This window comes from Mustela lutreola, chromosome 5 (assembly GCF_030435805.1).
Source record: "Mustela lutreola isolate mMusLut2 chromosome 5, mMusLut2.pri, whole genome shotgun sequence".
In the NCBI taxonomy this organism is placed as follows: domain Eukaryota; kingdom Metazoa; phylum Chordata; class Mammalia; order Carnivora; family Mustelidae; genus Mustela; species Mustela lutreola.
The window spans coordinates 60,567,552-60,586,494 of NC_081294.1; the positions used below are offsets into that span (position 1 = coordinate 60,567,552).

At 37.9% G+C, this 18,943-nt stretch overlaps 1 protein-coding gene across 7 annotated transcripts in view; it reads left to right on the top strand.

The window, feature by feature from the left end:
- Positions 1 to 4,197: 4,197 nt before the first annotated feature.
- Positions 4,198 to 18,943, top strand: part of RANBP17 (RAN binding protein 17) — a 315,477-nt gene continuing 300,731 nt past the window's right edge. For 3 of the 7 annotated variants that reach the window (XM_059174288.1, XM_059174289.1, XM_059174290.1), the window contains exons 1-3: positions 4,275 to 4,397; positions 12,749 to 12,895; positions 16,439 to 16,529. In XM_059174288.1, the coding sequence (XP_059030271.1) occupies positions 4,380 to 4,397; positions 12,749 to 12,895; positions 16,439 to 16,529 (256 nt within the window). In that variant the 5' untranslated portion in view covers positions 4,275 to 4,379. Of the gene's footprint in view, positions 4,398 to 12,748; positions 12,896 to 16,438; positions 16,530 to 18,943 lie in introns of all 7 variants that reach the window. The other 4 variants (XM_059174293.1, XR_009353860.1, XM_059174291.1 and 1 more) reach the window with 4 other exon arrangements.

The following is an 18,943-nucleotide window of genomic DNA, read 5'->3' on the forward strand; positions in this document are numbered from 1 at the left end:
ACACATTTTAGACAGCTGTTGTGTGTTGGAGGGGTTTTATATAAATTTGAATTTTTTGGACGCATTTTTCTCTTGTTTCTCCCATTTGCCTGCCTTCTGCTGGTATTAAACTTACTGAGGTATTAAGTAAACTTATTAAGTGTATTTAATAAAATTATACTTTGTAGAGCAAATTAATGAAGGTGTGCACTAATGTTTCCTGTTTTTGCTTATATTCCTACTAAATTAAATGATTGACCATAGGTTTTATATTTTACGTTTTGATAATGTAAGAATTTTAGTTGGAGGGGCGCCTGGGTGGCTCAACTGGTTAAGCATCTGACTTTGGCTCAGGTCATGATCCCAGGAGGGCCCTGCGATAGAGCCCTGCATAGGGCTCCCTGCTCAGTAGGAAGCCTGCTTCTCCTTCTCCCTCTGCCCTCCCCCCAACTTGTACTCTCTGGCTTTCTTCATCTCTCTGTCAAATAAATAAATAAAATCTTAAAAAAAAAATTTAGTTGGCTATTTTGAAAGGTTTTGTATTGTTTTGTTTTTGTTGTTATTGTTGTTGTTGTTGGTGGTGGTGTTTGTTTAGTTAGTTGCTATTTTGAAGTTTCAGTCCCACAGTTCAGTCCCACAGTTCAGGCCCACATAAGCCCTGTTATAGAAACAATAAATAACAAATCAAAACTCAAAAGACGTTAGGTGAATTTCCCAAGGTACCAGAATTACAAACGTTAATTGAATTTCCTGAAAAGATACAAAGATCAAATATCCATTTGTCTTTTTTAGAAGGCTAGTTGACATAGAAGAAGATATTTTAATTCCTAAGAGCCCTAAATGTACCTCCTTTAATTGAGTTTTGTAATAGAAATGAATTATTTGACATCCTGGAGCATCTTTTGTACCAGTTTAAAAAAAATTCTTTTTTAAAGATTTTATTTATTTATTTGAGAGAGAGAGAGAGGGAGATAGAGAGAGTAGGGGCAAGGAGAGGGAGAAGCAGACTCCCTGCTGAGCAGAGAACCTGATTCAGGGTTCTATCCCAGGACCCTGAGATCATGACCTGAGCCAAAGGCAGTTGCTTAACTGACTGGACCACCCAGGTGCCCCTTGTGATAGTTTTAATAGCTGCAGGGACACAATTCTATCTTAAATTTTATTAATTGACAAAAAAGATATGGAGTTGTATGCATATCTTGTTAGAAAATCAGGGAAGGGAGAGTTCATTATAAACTGAAATCTTTAGTAGTCACTCAAATTTAAAGGGAAAAAAGAATTGGTTTTTCCTTTTCTGAGTTACCTTGTAAATCCACAGAATAGTCAGCTGCTGTTCTTATCACAACCTTATATTTGTGCCAAGGATAGTCTGGTATGGGGAAAGAAAAAGCTGAATGATCAAATCTCAAGAAATTGTTCCTCTTGTAATGGCTTAATTTTTGAGGTAATAGAAATGCTACTTTAAAACAATAACTTTAAAATGTGGACTGGGATTCAGAAGTTAGACAATAGGCAGTTAAAATAACAGAGTATTGTGTGGCAGATACAATAGGGATGGCAGAAATCAACACTGGTGTTAGGGATTAAGAGTCACAAATGAGACTGGATATTAAAAGTCTTAAAGCATGGACATAGAAGTTAGAATATAGGAATCAAAAACTTTGGGATATAGGAATCATAAATGGCAGAATGAGGAAATTAAACATTTTCAAGTTTAGGAGTTGGGTTATGGGGACAAGGATTCATGTGCTCAGGATAAGCTCTGTAAATCAAGGACGAAGAATGGGAGATGCAAACAGTCTGATCATAATGGAGTAGTTTATGTTGAATTAGACCTCCCACCTAAATCAATTATAAAAACAGGACAAACACACACAGAGATACACACTTTTAACAAATATGTTAATATATTACATACATAATATATATAAATTTGATAATTTAATGTATATTAATGGCACACACATGTAACAATTGCTAGAAGGCTCGAGGAAAGAACCTATAAAGACAAGACTTGATTGGCTTAACTCTGGAGAGCAAGAAAGCACTGAGGGCAAGGACCACATTCAGGTCTGTTCCCACCCATGGGGCATTTTGAATTACCACAGGGGTAACTGAGCTAAATAGATAGTAGCATTCTCTGTAGGCTAGGAACAGAGATGGGAGTTTAGGAACAAATGCAGCTAGGATGTGAAGGACACAATTCTAGAGAGAAGAAAATCACAGAGATGTGAGCTCCAAAATCTGTGTATAAATTCCCTTTAAATCACCAGTAAAATTTTAAGACATACATGCACAGGAAGAGACTTTAAGGGACTGAGCAGAATAGCACCTGAAGAGGTAAACAGAGATTTTAGCATAGTTTCACAGAATTGGGGAAATGGGGATTAGAGTTCAAGGCCCACAAGGTAGAGGGGTCTTGGAAAATATTTAGGCTTTCAAGATCTATTAAGATTTATTAAGAACCATGACCTAGGAATAAGGGCAAACCTGAAATAAATTTGAATTTAAAAGCCTAAGACCAAGTCCCAATCAGATTAAGGTGATTCACTTGTATTCTGTCTGCCTACTACAATAAGAAAACTTAATCCTCTTTGGAGAAAGCTGGTATCATCCACAGTCTCTACAATTTTTCTATTACACTGTTTGACATTTAGTAAGAAATTATAAGGCATGCTTAAAAAATAGGTCCAAATGCCGAAAGCTGGAAGGGCTCATAGGTGATTCAGATATTGGAGTTATCTGATTGGTGCTTTAAATTATATGATTAAAATGTTCAAGAAAATAGAGGAAAGAAAGATAAACAATTCCACCAGAGCCTTAGAATCTGTTAAACGAATGGAAAGGGAAAATGGAAATGAAAATTCTGGACCTGGAAATATTATAACTAAAATTAAGATTCTGATAGAGGGGTTGTGTAGCAGCACTAAGACACAGCAGAACAGAGTTTCTACTGACTGGGTGACAGGCCAGTAAAAAAACATGCGGATTAAAACACAACGAGAAAAAAAAGACAAAAAATACAGAAAAGAGTGTAAGAGACATATGGAATACTTAAAAAGATCTAATGTAGATGTAACTGGAGTTCCAGAAAGAGAAGAGAGAGAAAGGAACAGAAATACAGATAATTTTCAAAAACTGATAAAAATATCAGATTTCATATTTAAGAAGCCTTAGGAATCCCAAGCAGGATAACACACACACACATACACACACACACACACAGAGTTACATCACACTCAAACTACTGAAGACACAAAAGAAAGAAAAGAAACAATTTAAGCCAGCCAGGGGTGGGAGGAGATGTATTACCTTCAAAGGAGCAATAGTCAGACTCATGGCTAACTTCACAACAGAAACAATGACACCCAGAAATCAAGGGAAAAGATACTTTTTTTTTTTTTTTAATGCTGAGAACATTTTTTTAAAAGACAAAATGGAATTCTATACCTAGCAAAACTATCCTTATAAAAGATACAGGTATAAAGTTGTATTCATGTTAACAAAGGCTAACTTTGTCACTAGTAAACCTAAACTATAATTAGTATTAAAGTAATTTTTCACACTGAAGTACAATGCCTCCAACTAGAAGGGTCAATCTTCAAGAAGAAATGAAGAGCACCAGAAAGGAATAACTTTGACTTACTTTTGTTCAAATAAATCCTCATTCCAATAGAATCATTTGGTGTAAAATAAAATTCATATTAAATGAAATATAGGCAAGAAGTAGTAATAGGCGAGCTAGAATTTTACAACTTAACACATGTAGACACTGTCATTTCAATTTCAAGCCAAATAAAGTTAAAAAGAAAATGGAAGTTGGACTCTGGGAGTCAGGGGTCAAGAACAGCAAGCCGCTGGCATGAAGGAGTCAAAGATTATGGCAGATTGTGCATGGCAAGTGGGTGCTCAGGGAACTAGAACAGTTACGGAGAGGGGGGCATCAGAAGCTGTGGCCATAGTTGTGCTGCAAGTCTTCAGGATCAACAGAATTTGCGGAAGATGTAAGAACCAGAGGTCATGGCTGACAGTTGAGTTGTGGTGGTTGTGTCAAAGGAAAGATGTCAGAGGTTACGACCCACCTGAGGTAGCAGCATCGGTTCAAACTTCCGTGCTGGGGGCGGTTGAGATTCCCGGCTCCCCAGGCCCCGCCCCCTCGGGCCTACCTCCACCCACTCCCCACCCCCCAGCCGCGCACCGCCTCCGTCACCCCGCCCCGTCCCGTCAGGTCCCGCCCCGTCCAGCGCTTCAAACGCAGGGGCCGCACGGCCGAGGCGACGAACGTGCCAGCAAGCCAGCGGCGCAGGGACCCCGCGGGCGGCTGGGGCTTCCGCGGTGCCCGCCTCCGCTCCCTCCCCTCGGGCGCTCGGGGCGGCCGGCCGGCGCCGCCTCCCGGGAAGATGGCGCTCCACTTCCAGGTCAGTGCGCTCTGCACCGCGGGCCTCCGCTCCGCCGTCCCGGGAACCCGGCGCGACGCTGCGGTCTGGAGACGGAGGGCGGAGGACGGCGGCGGAGGATGCCGGGCCGCTGACCGGCGCCTTGGAGCCCCAGCTCCCGCCCCCGCCCGGGTCGGAGACTCGGGCACTGGCCTGGGCTGCCCACCCCGGGCCCGGGCCCGAAGAGGGGATGGCCCGTGCCCGGGGGTGGCGGGTGGAAAGGCAAGGGGTCAGGTTCGGAGCTGAGGACCCGCTACGCTGGAGCCCGCACTCCTTGCGCGGGGCACTATGCGAAGGGCGGCTTTGGCGGCGCCCAGGCAGGTGGGAGCCCCACCAGGCCGACCAGTCTTCCCGCTGTGTCCCTGGCCAGCGTCTGCACGGTGGGGATGCAGTTCGAGAGGGGGCCAGGGTCCCCCGAGGGAACGGCGGCAGCGGTTGGATTTTTAATTGGCTAGAGCGGGCAGGGGCTGTATCTGTAGGGAGTTGCGGAGTGCTTAGCAGCCGCTTTATTGGAGGAGGAAACGGGGGCAGCGTGCCGGAGGCGCGCGGAGATAAGGATGGGACGCGTGCTTGCGGAGGAAGGCTCACGTATTTTCGGGCTGCACTGGCATGTGCATCCAGTTATTCATTCAACAAACATTTATGGAGCTCCCCACTGTGTCTCAAGCATTGTGCACTGTTCAGGGATAAAGGATTACATCATTTATCATCGCTGCCCTCATAGAATTCACTGATAATTACAGTACGTGCGGAAATGATACGGTAGAATTAATCACAGGATATCATGGGAACATTGAAGACGAGCAGTCAATCGCGCGCGCGCGCGCGTGTCCGTGTGTGTGTGTGTGTGTGTGTGCAGAAGTGAGGCAGAGCTTCTCTGCTTCTCGGTGGAGATGCTTTGAGTTTCCGTTCGTCCAGTTATATACGGAGTTCCTACTTTGCTAGGCATGGAAAACAGCTCTAGCAAAACTGTCATTTCTACTCTCAGGGAACTTGCAGTCTAGTAGGTCTTGAATTTTAGGAGCCAGCCAGATGAAGAGGAGGGGAAAGAGTACAGAGGCAAAAGGACCATGTGAACGATGGTGAAGAATTGTGGAAGAACATGGCGCACCCTGTGGGAAGTTTGGTCTGGCTGGAGCATAAGGTTCATGTAAAATGGAAGAGAGAAGGGGAGGCTGCTCTGGATGGTGGGAATGACCTCGGAGGGGTAGTCAATTTCATAATGAGGTGACTGTCTCTATGTGTCAAGTTCCTCTTGTAGACTTCTTTGGACTACCTGTGGTCATACTGACTCATTTCTTATTTACTGATTCTTCCAAAGGATATTTTCTTTCCAACCAGCCACTCAGGTAATTGAAAACTCCAGGATTTATACACCAGGAAGTAGTGAGCCCCACACATTACCTTTAGACTCCTTGCCATTTCTAAGGGTGTCCAGGTCAAAATAATGTTATTTGTTTCCACTTTGGTAAACATGCCCCCAGGAAATTTTCACAGGAAGAATCTTACAGGGAGGTCCTAGGGATTGTAAATAGGTAATCAAGTATTCATAGCTCAGGTGTGATCTTGAGGGTAAAGACTGGTGGAAGTTTGGAAGTTTTCAGGCTTAGAAAGATGATGCATAATAGTAAATCCCTCAGTCCCGGAAGACTTCTTCATACTTAGAGTTTGGAAAAGTTAGCTACTAACGCCAAAACTACCTATATTGGTTTTTCAGGAATGTATTTCACAGCAGCTTGGAAGTGTAGTTGGACAAATAAAAGTTCATACGGTTTTGAGAGCCAGAAAAAAGCTCTGAAACTTCTCAGTTTGAAGTATTCCTACTGTATGAGACCATATTTTCCAGTTCACTCTAGGAGCATTTATTAAAAATGATAACCAGTACCTAACATTTTGACTTTTCACAGGGGCTTTTTTTTTTTTTTTTTTTTTTAAGATTTTATTTATTTATTTGACAGCCAGAGATCACAAGTAGGCAGAGAAGCAGGCAGAGAGAGAGAGAGAGAGGAGGAAGCAGGCTCCCTGGGGAGCAGAGAGCCCGATGCAGAACTCGATTCCAGGATTCTGGGATCATGACCTGAGCCGAAGGCAGAGGCTTAACCCACTGAGCCACCCAGGTGCCCCTCATGTGGGCTTATTATTGATTTTGAGCCGCACAAGTGATTTGAGAGGTGTGTATATATGTACATATATACATTTGATTCTTGAAAACACTGAATCTTAGAACAGTTGTGACTTGCCCAAGGTTGTGGAGTTAGAGTAGGCCCAGTAATTCATAATTCCATATTCTTTCCTATCAGTAGCTTACTGTTTACCTGCTCACCAGGGTAGCTTGTCAAAAATTATGCCATTAGGGTGATGAGTAAAGATGTGGACTTGCGTAAGGTGAGGTTAGGGCACTTCTGTACATTCTTTTTCACATCATGGCATACATAAAAAATGGTAATTGTCTTGTTCATTGACATAAACTGCTCACAGCCAAAAGTCTGGTTGCCTGGAGGGCAGGAGGATCAATATGCCAGGCATGCTATTCCAGGTACATGCATTCTGGTTAGGAAGCTGTGAGCGAGTTAGAGTTCTTTGTCCCAAAGGAAGCGATGGATCTGGATTATCATCAGAGGAGACAGTCCAGATTGGTGGGAGGAAGGCAGAGTGAGGAAAGAAAGATAGAGTTGAGAATAGGTAAGATAAAAGAATTTTAGATAAAACAGAAGGATTGAGATGAGAATCAAGAGGTAATGTCAGGAATAATTTAGAGTACTCATTTGGTTCATCCTTTTGCTCTCAGAATTGTTCCAGAACCAGGAACTTTGGCTATGCTTCTTAATACCCAGCCAGGCTACCTGATTTGATCTAGATGTGTTTGTGCACTGTTTTATTTGAACATGATAGTAACATAATGGGAAGAAGGTTTGGGAAAGATCATGGCAGCATGGGCTCAAATGGGAGAAACTACAGACAAAAGGCCAATATAATGTTTCATAATTTATCGTGAACTGCAGGAATTACTTACAATTTATTTTGCTTCTGTTGTGTGTCAGGCACTGGGTTAAGCTTTCGGTCTTCTATCTTACTCTTCATAGTTATTTTGGGAGGTGGATATTACTATCTGCGGTTTCAAAAGTGAGGTTTAGAAAGGTTAAATAATTTGCTTCGGGTCAATAAATGGTAGATTCCAAAGCTTTCCACTCCTTTTCAAAGAAGCTGCTGAAGAAATCCAGGGCACTGGAGGCCACAGTTAGAAAATACTGTTCTGTTGTTCTGTTGTCCATGAATAGCATGTAGAGGTATTAAGTCTGAGTCTCTAGTTAAAAAGAATTGTTAGGATTTTATGACAAATTAGGTATATACCAGGAATGAGCTAAACTGTGAGGTTTAAGATACTCCCTCCCTGCCCTCACTTCTAACACCAGCTGCATATTTGGGGGTTTCCTAGAACCAGGCTCAGATTTGATAGTTTAGCAAAGGACTCGAAGAATTCACTGAAAGCTGTCATATGCAGGCAGTTTATTCCTGGGAAAATACACGGATTAAAATTGATTAAAAGAAGAGATGCAAAGGGCAATGTCTGGGAAGGTTCCAAAACAAAGCTTTTGCTGTTCTTAGGGCACGTTAATCACCCAGCCTATATATATGACAGTGTGCATTGAGTATTGCAAACTGGGGAACTTTTTATTGGGGCTTCATTACATAGTCATGATTGACTGTTGATTGCCCACATGGTTGATATCAGATTTTAGGGTAATACTAATGTGATCCAAAGCCTGCACCCTGAAACACATGGTTGGTCTTTCTGGTTTGGCCAGCCCCCAACTTAAGACTGTGGAATGTGTACCCCCCAGTTCCTGGCCCCTAAACAAAAATAGGCCAGTCAGGTATGATATAGGCTAACCTTCCAGAATCTGAGGGTAATGGGGCAAGGCCAAACTCTTAACTATATAGGAGGGACTAAGGGGAAGGAAGAGACAAAACTAACATCAAAATTAAAAATCTAGATCCTGGTCTAGTCCTTTGAAACCACTGAAAACAAAGAGCCACTTGGAAGGGGAAATATGTTCAATTCAGTTTTTGACATTTTTGGGTTTTTAGCATCTTTCTGAATTTCTAAGAGGAAGAAATTGGTATATACAAAGATGGTGAGCAGACAGAGTTGAATGTATAGAGTAGAAAATCATCTGCTTATCTCCCTGCAGACTGAAGTAAAGGGTGGCAAGATGTCAGGGTGGTAAGGAAACAGCGTGTTCTTGAGGTGTGTAGACTTGTATTTGTTTGGCTCAAAATTGACCATTTATTTCACACTTGATCATAAGCAACATATATACATATGTATGTATATGTGTGTATGTATGTATGTATATTCTAAGCCTCAGTGGTGGTTTTTTTTGTTGTTGTTTTGTTCTTAAACCTGGGTGTACTACAAATATCTACTTTACAGGAGTCTACTTTTCAGGATTGCTTGAAAAATAAAAGCTATAAATCCTTGTAAATTATAAGGCTCTAAAAACAAATACTACTTAATTCATTGTAGAAGGAAGAGTTCCAAGAGCCTTCAGATTTACTAAGGAAAAGGTAGTAAAGGGAAGAAGAGACAAAGATCTGTGGGGAAATTATTAACTTCAAGATGAAAGTGTTTTTTGTTAATGATAATCAAGAACCTTAATTCCATATGGCAGGAAAAATATAGAGAAGTAATTGAAAAGAGTTAAATTCAATTGTGGTAGGATTTTTGTGGCTCATCGATTTATTTTTTATTATTAGGGGCCATTTTTTTCCTTAGAACAAAAGCCGTCATTCTTTTTCTTTTAGCTTAATATTGAGGTGTAACTGACAAATAGCAAACTGCACATATTTAAATTGTACAGTTTTGACATATGTTTACACCTGCAAAACCATCACTAAAATCAAGATAATGAACATATCCATCTTGTCTCCAAAGTTTCTTTTTGTTCCTTTGTAATCCCCCATTGCTGTTCCCCTGTTCTGTTCTGCTCTCCTCCCTCCCTGGCCAAAACCTGAAATCTGTTTTCTGTTCCTGTAATACCTTCCGATATATACTCTTTTTGTCTGTTTTTGTTTGTTTTTTGTTTTACTCAGCACTTGCCTGTTGATGGATACACGTGTGAGAATTACTGTATAGAAAGAAAGTATCGTCAGTTAGGGATTAACTGTCAAGTGCAAAGACTAGAAACGAGTTCAGAATAGCTTGGAAAATCTTTAAGGCAAAATTATGTCATTGTCTCTTCCGCAATGGAAGTTGGGTACTTTCTGTTTATATTTGATAGTTATTCTTTGGGAGTTAAGTGATGTCCAATTCTTCTTGTTCTACCTATTAGTTATTTTTATGGGCATCTAATATTGATATTAAGCCTTGCAGGAGCTTTAATAACTCATACCTGATTTGTCAGCAAACAGAGAAGGGATCCATTTCTCTGAAGCATTCTAATGTTAACCATGTGCATAGACATCAGTGTGTAAAACTAGGATGCAAATTTATCATTTCATTGTGAGAAATAAAGTCTCTCTTTATAGATTCTCTGGAAAGTCAAATGCTAATCAGAAGATTGCTTGGTCAGTCAGCATTCACCATATTATGAGTTTAAGTGTTTTAAATGTTTAGATAATGCCTTTCCACCACGGTAAGGATCTTTGTAGATATGTCCTTTTCTCTAAAAAGATTGATATGCCTGGGATGTGTTTTCTTACTATCATTACAGTGAAAGAATGACTTGATTTCCCCGCCTTTGCTTCAGTCTTCCATAAGAAAAAGTTCAAACCTTTCCCTTTTTATCTTGTACTGCCTTTCAGTTAATACTTCGAAATACCTTTGGAAAGAAAAAGATAATTTGTAATGTTGTTGACTTAAATGAATACTGTTTGAATACACTCCAGATTTGTTCTTTGTTGAGGTTCTTTAAATCAGTATAGCAAAACAGACAAAATAATTTCAAGAACTTTTCTGGAATCTTTTCAAATAGGTTTACTTAGGTACCACTGAATTGATTAATACTAGTATTTTTGTATTTGTTTCCTAGTACTGTTTAAGAAATTACCACAAACTGAAAAGGCAACAGAAAATTGTCTTACAGTTATGAGGGCCGAAGTCTGAAACTAATATGCCAGTCTTATTGGTTCCTTCTGGACTCGTTGAGGGAGAAACTGCCCCATGCCTTTCTCCTACTTTCTGCTGGCTGCTGGTAATGCTTGATGTTCTTTGGCTTGTGGAGTCATCATTCTAGCCTCTGCCTTCTCCTTCATATGACTTCCCTTGTGTAGCTCTGTGTCTTTGCATCTCACATGTACTTTTCTTTTCTTTTATGAATCATTAGACTTAGGGCCCACCCTAAATCCAGGCCAGTGTCTTTATGATCCTTAATTTAGGATTTACAATGACCTTCATTTCCAAATAAGGACACATTAAAGGTACCAGGATTAGGAGTTGGGCATATCTTTTAGGGGGATACAGTTCTACCTATTACAATATTATTATTAAATCATCATAGTAATAAATAATAAAAATAAATAATAAAATATATTATATTATATAAAATAAATAAATAATTTAAATAAAATTTAATTCTCCAAACAAACTTATAAGACAGGTTTTGAGTGTCACTTTTTTGTTGCCTTCTGCTTTTAAATAGTTAGGTCTTGTCATTATTTCTGGACCAGTTCTTTTTGAATTTAAGGTCTACTTCAAAGACTCTTTAGACCTTGATGAATGCTTGACAGCAGGATCAGTTTATCATTAAATTATTCTGGATATTACCAGTTCTAAAATTTAGCCCTTCATATTTATTAGATGAAGGAAAATACTTCTAAGGTTAATCATGAGTCAAGAGAGGGAAGAAGGTAGCTCTTTCTTTTTTTGTATTTCTTACCCTTGGAGAAAATATGGAAATTCGTATGTATTCATGAAGCATACATTTTCTATGCATTTTAATATGAGCATTATGGAGCGGTACTCTGGGGCCTTGTTGGGCCAGTCTAGGTGGGGGAAATATTTAAAATGTGTCACACTTGAGGTCCTTTATCTTAATTTATTCATTTGAAACCTTTCTTCTTTACTTTCACTCTAGCAGAAATTTCCCAAGTCTGAGATGTTTGGCTCTGACCTGGATAGAAAATGGAAAATGCCATAAAGGAGCTAAGAAGGAGAAAGAAGTGAAAAGAATAAAGGGAGCTAGAGGAAGTCCCATTTCAGTGTTTTATGTGCATTCCTGTTAGGCAGAGATACATGTATTTGAGAGAATGTTTGGCCTAGTGTAGCTCTAAGGCTGCCATGTAACAGTTCAGGCCAGAAAGGATAAAAAATGGCATTTCTTTAGGAATATCTGATTACCTTCGTATGACTACTTGATATTGAAATCTGTGCCTTTTTTTTTGTCCTCCAAAGAATTCTCTTTAATTCAAGTTCAAAGCGAAGTAGTTTGTTTTAGTCAAGTGCCTTTAATAAAAATTGTTCTGAGCTAAAAAAGAATGCTGATCTCATTTTTTTCCCAGATCTTATCCATGTATTTTATATCTTCAGATGAAATTATATTTATAAACAGAATGAATTATTCTTTGTGCTTATAAAATAGGAGCCTACAACATGATAACTAGTTATTACACTGCTAGAAATAACATGGGGTTAGGTCATAGTTCCTGAAAATCATGACAGAGTTTGCCTGCAGCACTATGAGTCATTAGTTTAGAGGCCCCAAATCAGCGTATATTTATAATTATCTTTGCTTTTTTGTGGATGGAACCATTGAAATTCTTATAATTTGAGAAGTAATGTAATTGATATAGTGTCTGCAACTCACTCATGATAATCCCCCCACCCATCTCTTTAGCTTCATTTGGCATCTCCTCCTTGCTGTCTACTACATTGACGTTGACTTTTAATGCCTCTAAATGATTACACTCTGTTCTGGGCCCTGGTAAATGCTACTTCTCTGCCTGGACTGCCATCTAGTCTTTTTTTGTCTGGCTCACCCTTTTAGGATAAATGTTACTCCTTCAGGCAGACCTTTCAAACTCCTTGGATTAGGCAGGTCCTTCTCTTTCTTTCTTGCTTTTTCTTTTCTTTTTTTTTTTTTTAAGTCCTTCTCTTTCTATACTCTTTTCCACTACAGTTACTGTCAACTTATAAATAAATAACTTAGAGGAAGGAGATAGGCTTTTTTTTGTTCACCACTGTAACGCTGAGTAAGTAGTGGTAGCTCAGTAAGTATTTCTTGAATTGATGAATTCAGGCATGATATGCATCCCTCAATTCCTGCATTAATATATTTATCTTAGTTTTGTTTTTCACTCAAGTAAAATGTTATATATATTTTTTTCTTCTCAAGAGCTTGGCTGAATTGGAAGTGTTATGTACTCATCTCTACATAGGGACTGATCTTACACAAAGAATAGAGGCTGAGAAATCACTCCTGGAACTTATTGACAGCCCAGAATGTCTCAGCAAGTGTCAACTTTTATTAGAACAAGGAACGGTAAGTATTTGATAACAGCTATTAACCATGAGAGATCAGTAGATGTATGTTAGTGTCAATGAACTTATATAGGTTATGGTCAGTGGTAATTGATAGATAATACTCCATGTCTTCTTGGTATAGTTTATTTCACTGTCAAAGGATTAATCATAGAAAGAATTGGAAAGCCTGGAGAGCAAACTTAGAAAAGAGCTCAAGAGGTCGAAATAGGCATAAATTGAAATAGTTTCTTGATTCTTCTTCACCCCTTTTGATGTCTTGATTCTTCTTGACCCCCTTTGCCATCAGTAATGGGCAAAGTTTGCATTTTTAGAAAGTTGAGTCAGAGCCTTTTTAAAAAAAAATTTCAGGTAAGAGAGGCAGGCTGTAATTAACTCTAAAACATGAAGGAATGGTTCATAGGAATGCTGACTATCTCTTGCCTGTGTCCCTTCTAGAGATTCTTAGCTATTCACTCAGTAGTCATGTAGCAAATACTTAAATGTAAAACTAGGTATAGTGCTACCTACTTACCCCATGCACATGCATAAAAGTAACTCCTAGTTTAGTTGGGGAGGTATAAGTATGTAAATAGATAGCTATAAAATAATATGGTTGTGCTACAGTAGGAGACTGTAGGGGCTAGAACAGAGGTCAACAAACTTTTTGTGTAAAGGGCCAAACAGTAAATATTTAGATTTTGCAGGCCAAGAGGCTAAATAAAGGATATTTTGTAAGTACATCTATAAGAAGAGAGAAAACAAATTTCCACAAATTTTTATTGATGAAACTTAAAGTATAATAATTGAATACAGTTTTTTTTTGTGATACAGATCTACTAATCAAAAGAATGAAATTATTCTTTGGGAGATAACTTTTGACTTAATTGGGGTTCAAAGTTCGTACTTGTGTCATTAGTGTTGATTGCAAATGTTCGTGTGTTAATGCTTGTCTCTAATGAGATTTTTAATATTTTATCTTTGAAAATGTCTTTTCACATAAATAGATACTGCCAAATATTGATATCCATCCATAAGCATATGATTTTAATTAAGCATATTCATCACTTAGAAGGCATTTATGGAATTCTGGATGTTTGCCTTCCAGAATGTCATTCACATTGCAGAGTAATCACTTCCAACTGAAGGGTAGCTGGGAGCTCCTCAGTTGCTCAATTAAATGATTTTGAAAATATGGAAATTTCCTTTCCACTTGTTTCAGGGTCTGAAAAATGCTGCTGGACATATAGTTTGAGTTCAGAAAATATACTTGCGACGAGAGATCTTGCTACTTGTTTTAACTTTTGGTAGTATGGAAAGTGTTTAAAGCAGCTTCCTTAATACTAGTTGTGATCGAAAAAGTGTTAGTTATTATTGAAATGACTTTACTGCATTTTAAGTTTTGTAATATAAGTACTAAGCACTCGTTTGCCTTTTAGTTTTGTAACTTTAGGTTGAATTCATTAAATTATGTTATCAAGTCTGCAGCAAAAGCTAATTTTCAAAGCCATTTAGCATTCAACAATAGGGGTTTAGAATTGTTCTTCTCAGAAAAATTTCGGTCTCAGCCCTGAGCTAAAAAAAAATTACAATAAAACTTTACTAGTGCTAAGCTATTGAACTATCTTGTGGTGGGGCAAGTCAGGACTTTCTGCTTCTTTTTCTGACAAATTCACAGAACTGAAGATAAGTTCACAAAAGTGAATTAGAAGTCTACTGTTAACACCACTGATTCATTAATACATGATAGACTCAAATAATTTACTACAGAGTATCTACTGATGGAGAATATAATGAATAACCATAGGTTTTGGACTCTTACATTTTTATAAATTTTGTAAATTTGTACAACTAAGCACTTTTCTGCTCTATATATTTTTACCACCGCTTGTGACACATCTTAGCAGATACTGCTTCAGGTTGTACACAGTGTTTTCTTAAATTCTTTGAAAATATTTCTGGCCTGACATTCCACATAGACTTTTCATCAAGGCCTTTAGTCACTTTGAACTTAGTAATGATGTCTGGAATAAATGGATAATATTGTTAATGGAATAAGACAGAATTAGCAACATCTGTCAGCTCATGAGGAGCTAAAGAGAACCTCCAAACCATTTCCCTTGTTGTTTGAAATTGACTTTTGATGTTGCTTCCATGTCTTCAACTGTTTCAGCATTGTTCTCATTGAAAGTCTAGTAGTTTGAGTTTTATTTTCTCTGCATATATAATTTTGCTACTATAATAAAATAATGGTGATTTTAATTAATTCTCCATTGGTAAATGACTTTCCATACTTGGCTAACAAATGAATCACTTCAGAACTTTGGTCTCAGTCCTATTTTATTTTTGTGAGGAAATTCCACTGTGATGAGATACTCTGTTTCAATTTTCTACTTTTTCTGACTGTTGATTTCCTGTGAATTAGGAACATTGTCCTGAATACATAGTCTGATACTGTCAACATAAATTATAGTCTTTTAGGATAGCCATAGTGCCATTTCATAAAGAGCACATTGCTCTACTATCTAATTCAATAATAGTAATTCAAACTCTCCTGTGCCTTAAAAGTTAGGTATTTGAAATCTGCTTTTTATCATGTTTGGTGGTTATGCACTGGTAATAATCAAAGATACATGTCATGGCAATACACACGGCACTCTAGGTGCTATGGAATTATAACTGTATTACTGCAATTTATAATGCATTCAGCAGCAGGAGGCAATGAGTGTCAAATACTGTCTGTCTCAACTATTCAACTCTGCTGTCATAGCTTGAAAGCAGCCATAGACAATATATAAACGAATGAGCATGAGCATGTCTGTGCTCTGTGTTTCTATATGGACCCTGAAATTTGGATTTCATGATTTTTCTTGTGTCATAAAAGATTATTTTTATTTTTCCCCTGATTGTTTAAAATAGTAAAAACCATTCATATCCCATGCACCTTACAAAAACAGATAGGATTTTATCCATGGGCCTTAGTTTGCTGACCTCTAGTTCAGAGGAAAAAAAAGAAAGAAGGACTATCTTTACAAGAAATTGCTGGAGATGTGAGTAACTGGACCAAATTTTGAAGGATTGAGTATAAAGTTAAGACAATTGGTGGTCAAAGGGAATACAATACCGTAAGACATGGATCTGAAGGAGTGTGGAGGTCAGGGTATGAAATGCATTGGAAGGGGTGAAAAGAGAGCTGTTATGGTCAGAGGACAGTGAAGAGTGGAACCAGGTGAATTGGGAGAGATAATCAGAGGCCAGATCGTACAGAACTGTGTAGACGTGGTAAGAGTACTTTATTTGAACTTGCTCAAAATAATATTTTTTCTCTTGATTATCTGCTGTTGTTTGAAAAAGTGACCTACACCTTCCTCAATGACTGAACCCTTATGAGAGATTGTATATATATATTTATATATTTGTATATATACTTTATTCATTGTTAATCTGCCGTTTTGGAAAACCAGAAAAGTTTCCATTATTGCTTAGGAAAAGTTCCTGTCACAGTGTTTTGATGATTCTAATTTCATTTGTGATAATAATAAATAAAATTTATTATTCTTTACAGACATCCTATGCTCAGCTCCTTGCAGCAACATGTCTTTCAAAACTTGTTAGCCGAATCAGTCCTTTGCCAATTGAACAGAGGGTAGATATCAGTAAGTGGTTTATTATGCTTTTTTTTTTTTAAATAAAATTGCACTTTATTTTTTGTTGGAATATAGTTGACACACAATGTTACATTATTTAACATTGCACTTTAAAATCATTTTTTTCCTTTTAAATATGTTAAACTGTGAAGAGGCATGCAAGTTACTTAAAATTCTATTATTATTTTTTTTTAAGATGAGTTGTCAAGTCTCCTTTATCCATCTAGTAATGGACAGTGATGTGTTATACAACACGTGTAATCAAAAAAGCATTTGGTTAGTTTAATAATAAATAACTAGGATTTTATTGTTGTGTTATTGTGTGTTATATTACTGTTGGTAAGATTTGTACTATCTCATTTTATTCACCACATTTATGAAGTAGGTGCTCTTATTATCCTCATTTTATAAATGAGAAAATTAGATTTGATTGGCTCTGTAATGTGCCCAAGATCACACAGCTCAGAAGAAGTAATAGAGCTGTGATTCAAATCCATACAATCTGCATGGAGTTTATGCTCTTAGCCATTGTCTTAACTTCATTTGCAACTGAATGATAGAAAAGAAGCCAGCTGTCCATTTATCTCTCAGGCTTCTATACAAAATCATTTGGGGTGCATGTCAAATCAAAAGCAGGTTCTTAAAAATGAAACAAGATGGGATCTGGAGGGAGACAAAACATAAGAGACTCTTAATCTCATAAAATAAACTGAGGGTTTCAGTAGGGGAGGGTGGCTGGGTTATGGATATTGGGGAAGGTATGTGCTGTGGTGAGTGCTGTGCAGTGTGTAAACCTGGCAATTCACAGAACTGTACCTCTGGGACTAATAATACATTATATGTTAATAAAAAACTTTTTTAAAAAGCAGGTTCCTACTTACTAGGAAGATAGTCTGTATATGGAAGAATAATATTTGGAACTTAGTGTAGTTGGAAAACTTATTTTGTGAAGTAGCAGTATATTTTTCAGAAATAATGTAGTTTAAGATTGTGTGTGTGTGTGTGTGTATGTATGTATGTGTGCATGTATCTGTGTATGTATGTGTTAGCTTTTCATATGGACAGGAGTCTAATTGAGCTATGGGATTTTTTTTTTCAGTGATCTTTGTTCATAGTAGAAATGAACTGTCGACTCATTTGTGCTCTCCAGCCTCAGGGTTCACATTATTTGTATTTGTGTATCAGAAAAATTAAAATGTATATCTGTGATAGATAGTAAACCAAATTTTTGAACGATCGGATCACACAATGACATGTCATTTGCCTCATATATTTGACTGATATTTTTCTTAAAGCACCCAGAATCATAGGCACTGCACAATGCCTACAGGAGGATTTATCTATGTGTTCATGGACTTGGGTGCTTAAGAAAGCAAAATGAATTTATAGTTTTAAAAATTAGGATCCAAACATTATAAACCTAACTCACAAGACATCATGACTTTATTTGACTGACTTACGTATACACACACATACACTTTGAATAGATTTTATTTTTTTAGAGCAGTTTTAAAATTGAGCAGAAAGTAGAATTCTCATACGCTCTGTCCCCCACACATGTATAGGCTCTTCCATTTTAGTGTCCTGAACCAGAGGTACATTAGTTATAATTGATGAGCCTACATTGACACATGATCATTACCCAAAGTCCAGTTTACGTTAGAGTTCACTCTTGGTATTGTGCATTCTGGGGTTTGCATAATTGTGTAAGGACATACATGCCCCATTATAATAGTCTGCAGAATAGTTTCACTGCCCCCCAGAGATCCTCTGTGTGCCACCTATTTATCCCTCCCTCCCTTCTAACCCCTGACAACCATTGACTTTTTTACTGTTTGCAGTTTTGCCTTTTCCAGAGTGTCATGTAGTTGGAATCATACAATGTGTAGCTTTTTCAGATTGACTTCTTTTACTTAGTAATAAGCATTTACCCTTCTCCATGTCTTTTCATGGCTTGGTAGATCATTTCTTTTTAGCAGTAAATGATACGCTATTGTCTGGATGTACTACAGTTTATTCGCCCACCTACTTCATGGCTCCAAGTTTGGCAGTTACAAATAAAGCCTAAAGTGGACTTTGGTGTGGGCTTAAGTTCAGCTCATTTGGGTAAATACTAAGGAGAGTAATTGCTCTATTGTATGGTAAGATTGTGTTTAATTTTGAAAAGAATTTTCATGTTGTCTTCCAGAATGGGTGTACCATTTTGCATTCCCACCTGCAATGAATGAGAGTTCCTGTTGCTCCACAGTCTTGCTAACATTTGGTATTTTCAGTGTTTTGGATTTGGGCTGTTTTAGTAGGTGTGTAGCAGTATCTTATTGTTTTAATTTGCAGTTCCCTGATGACATATAAATTGAACATCTTTTCATACGTTTTATTTACCCTCTGTATATTTTCTTTGATGATGTGTCTAAGTTTTTCAC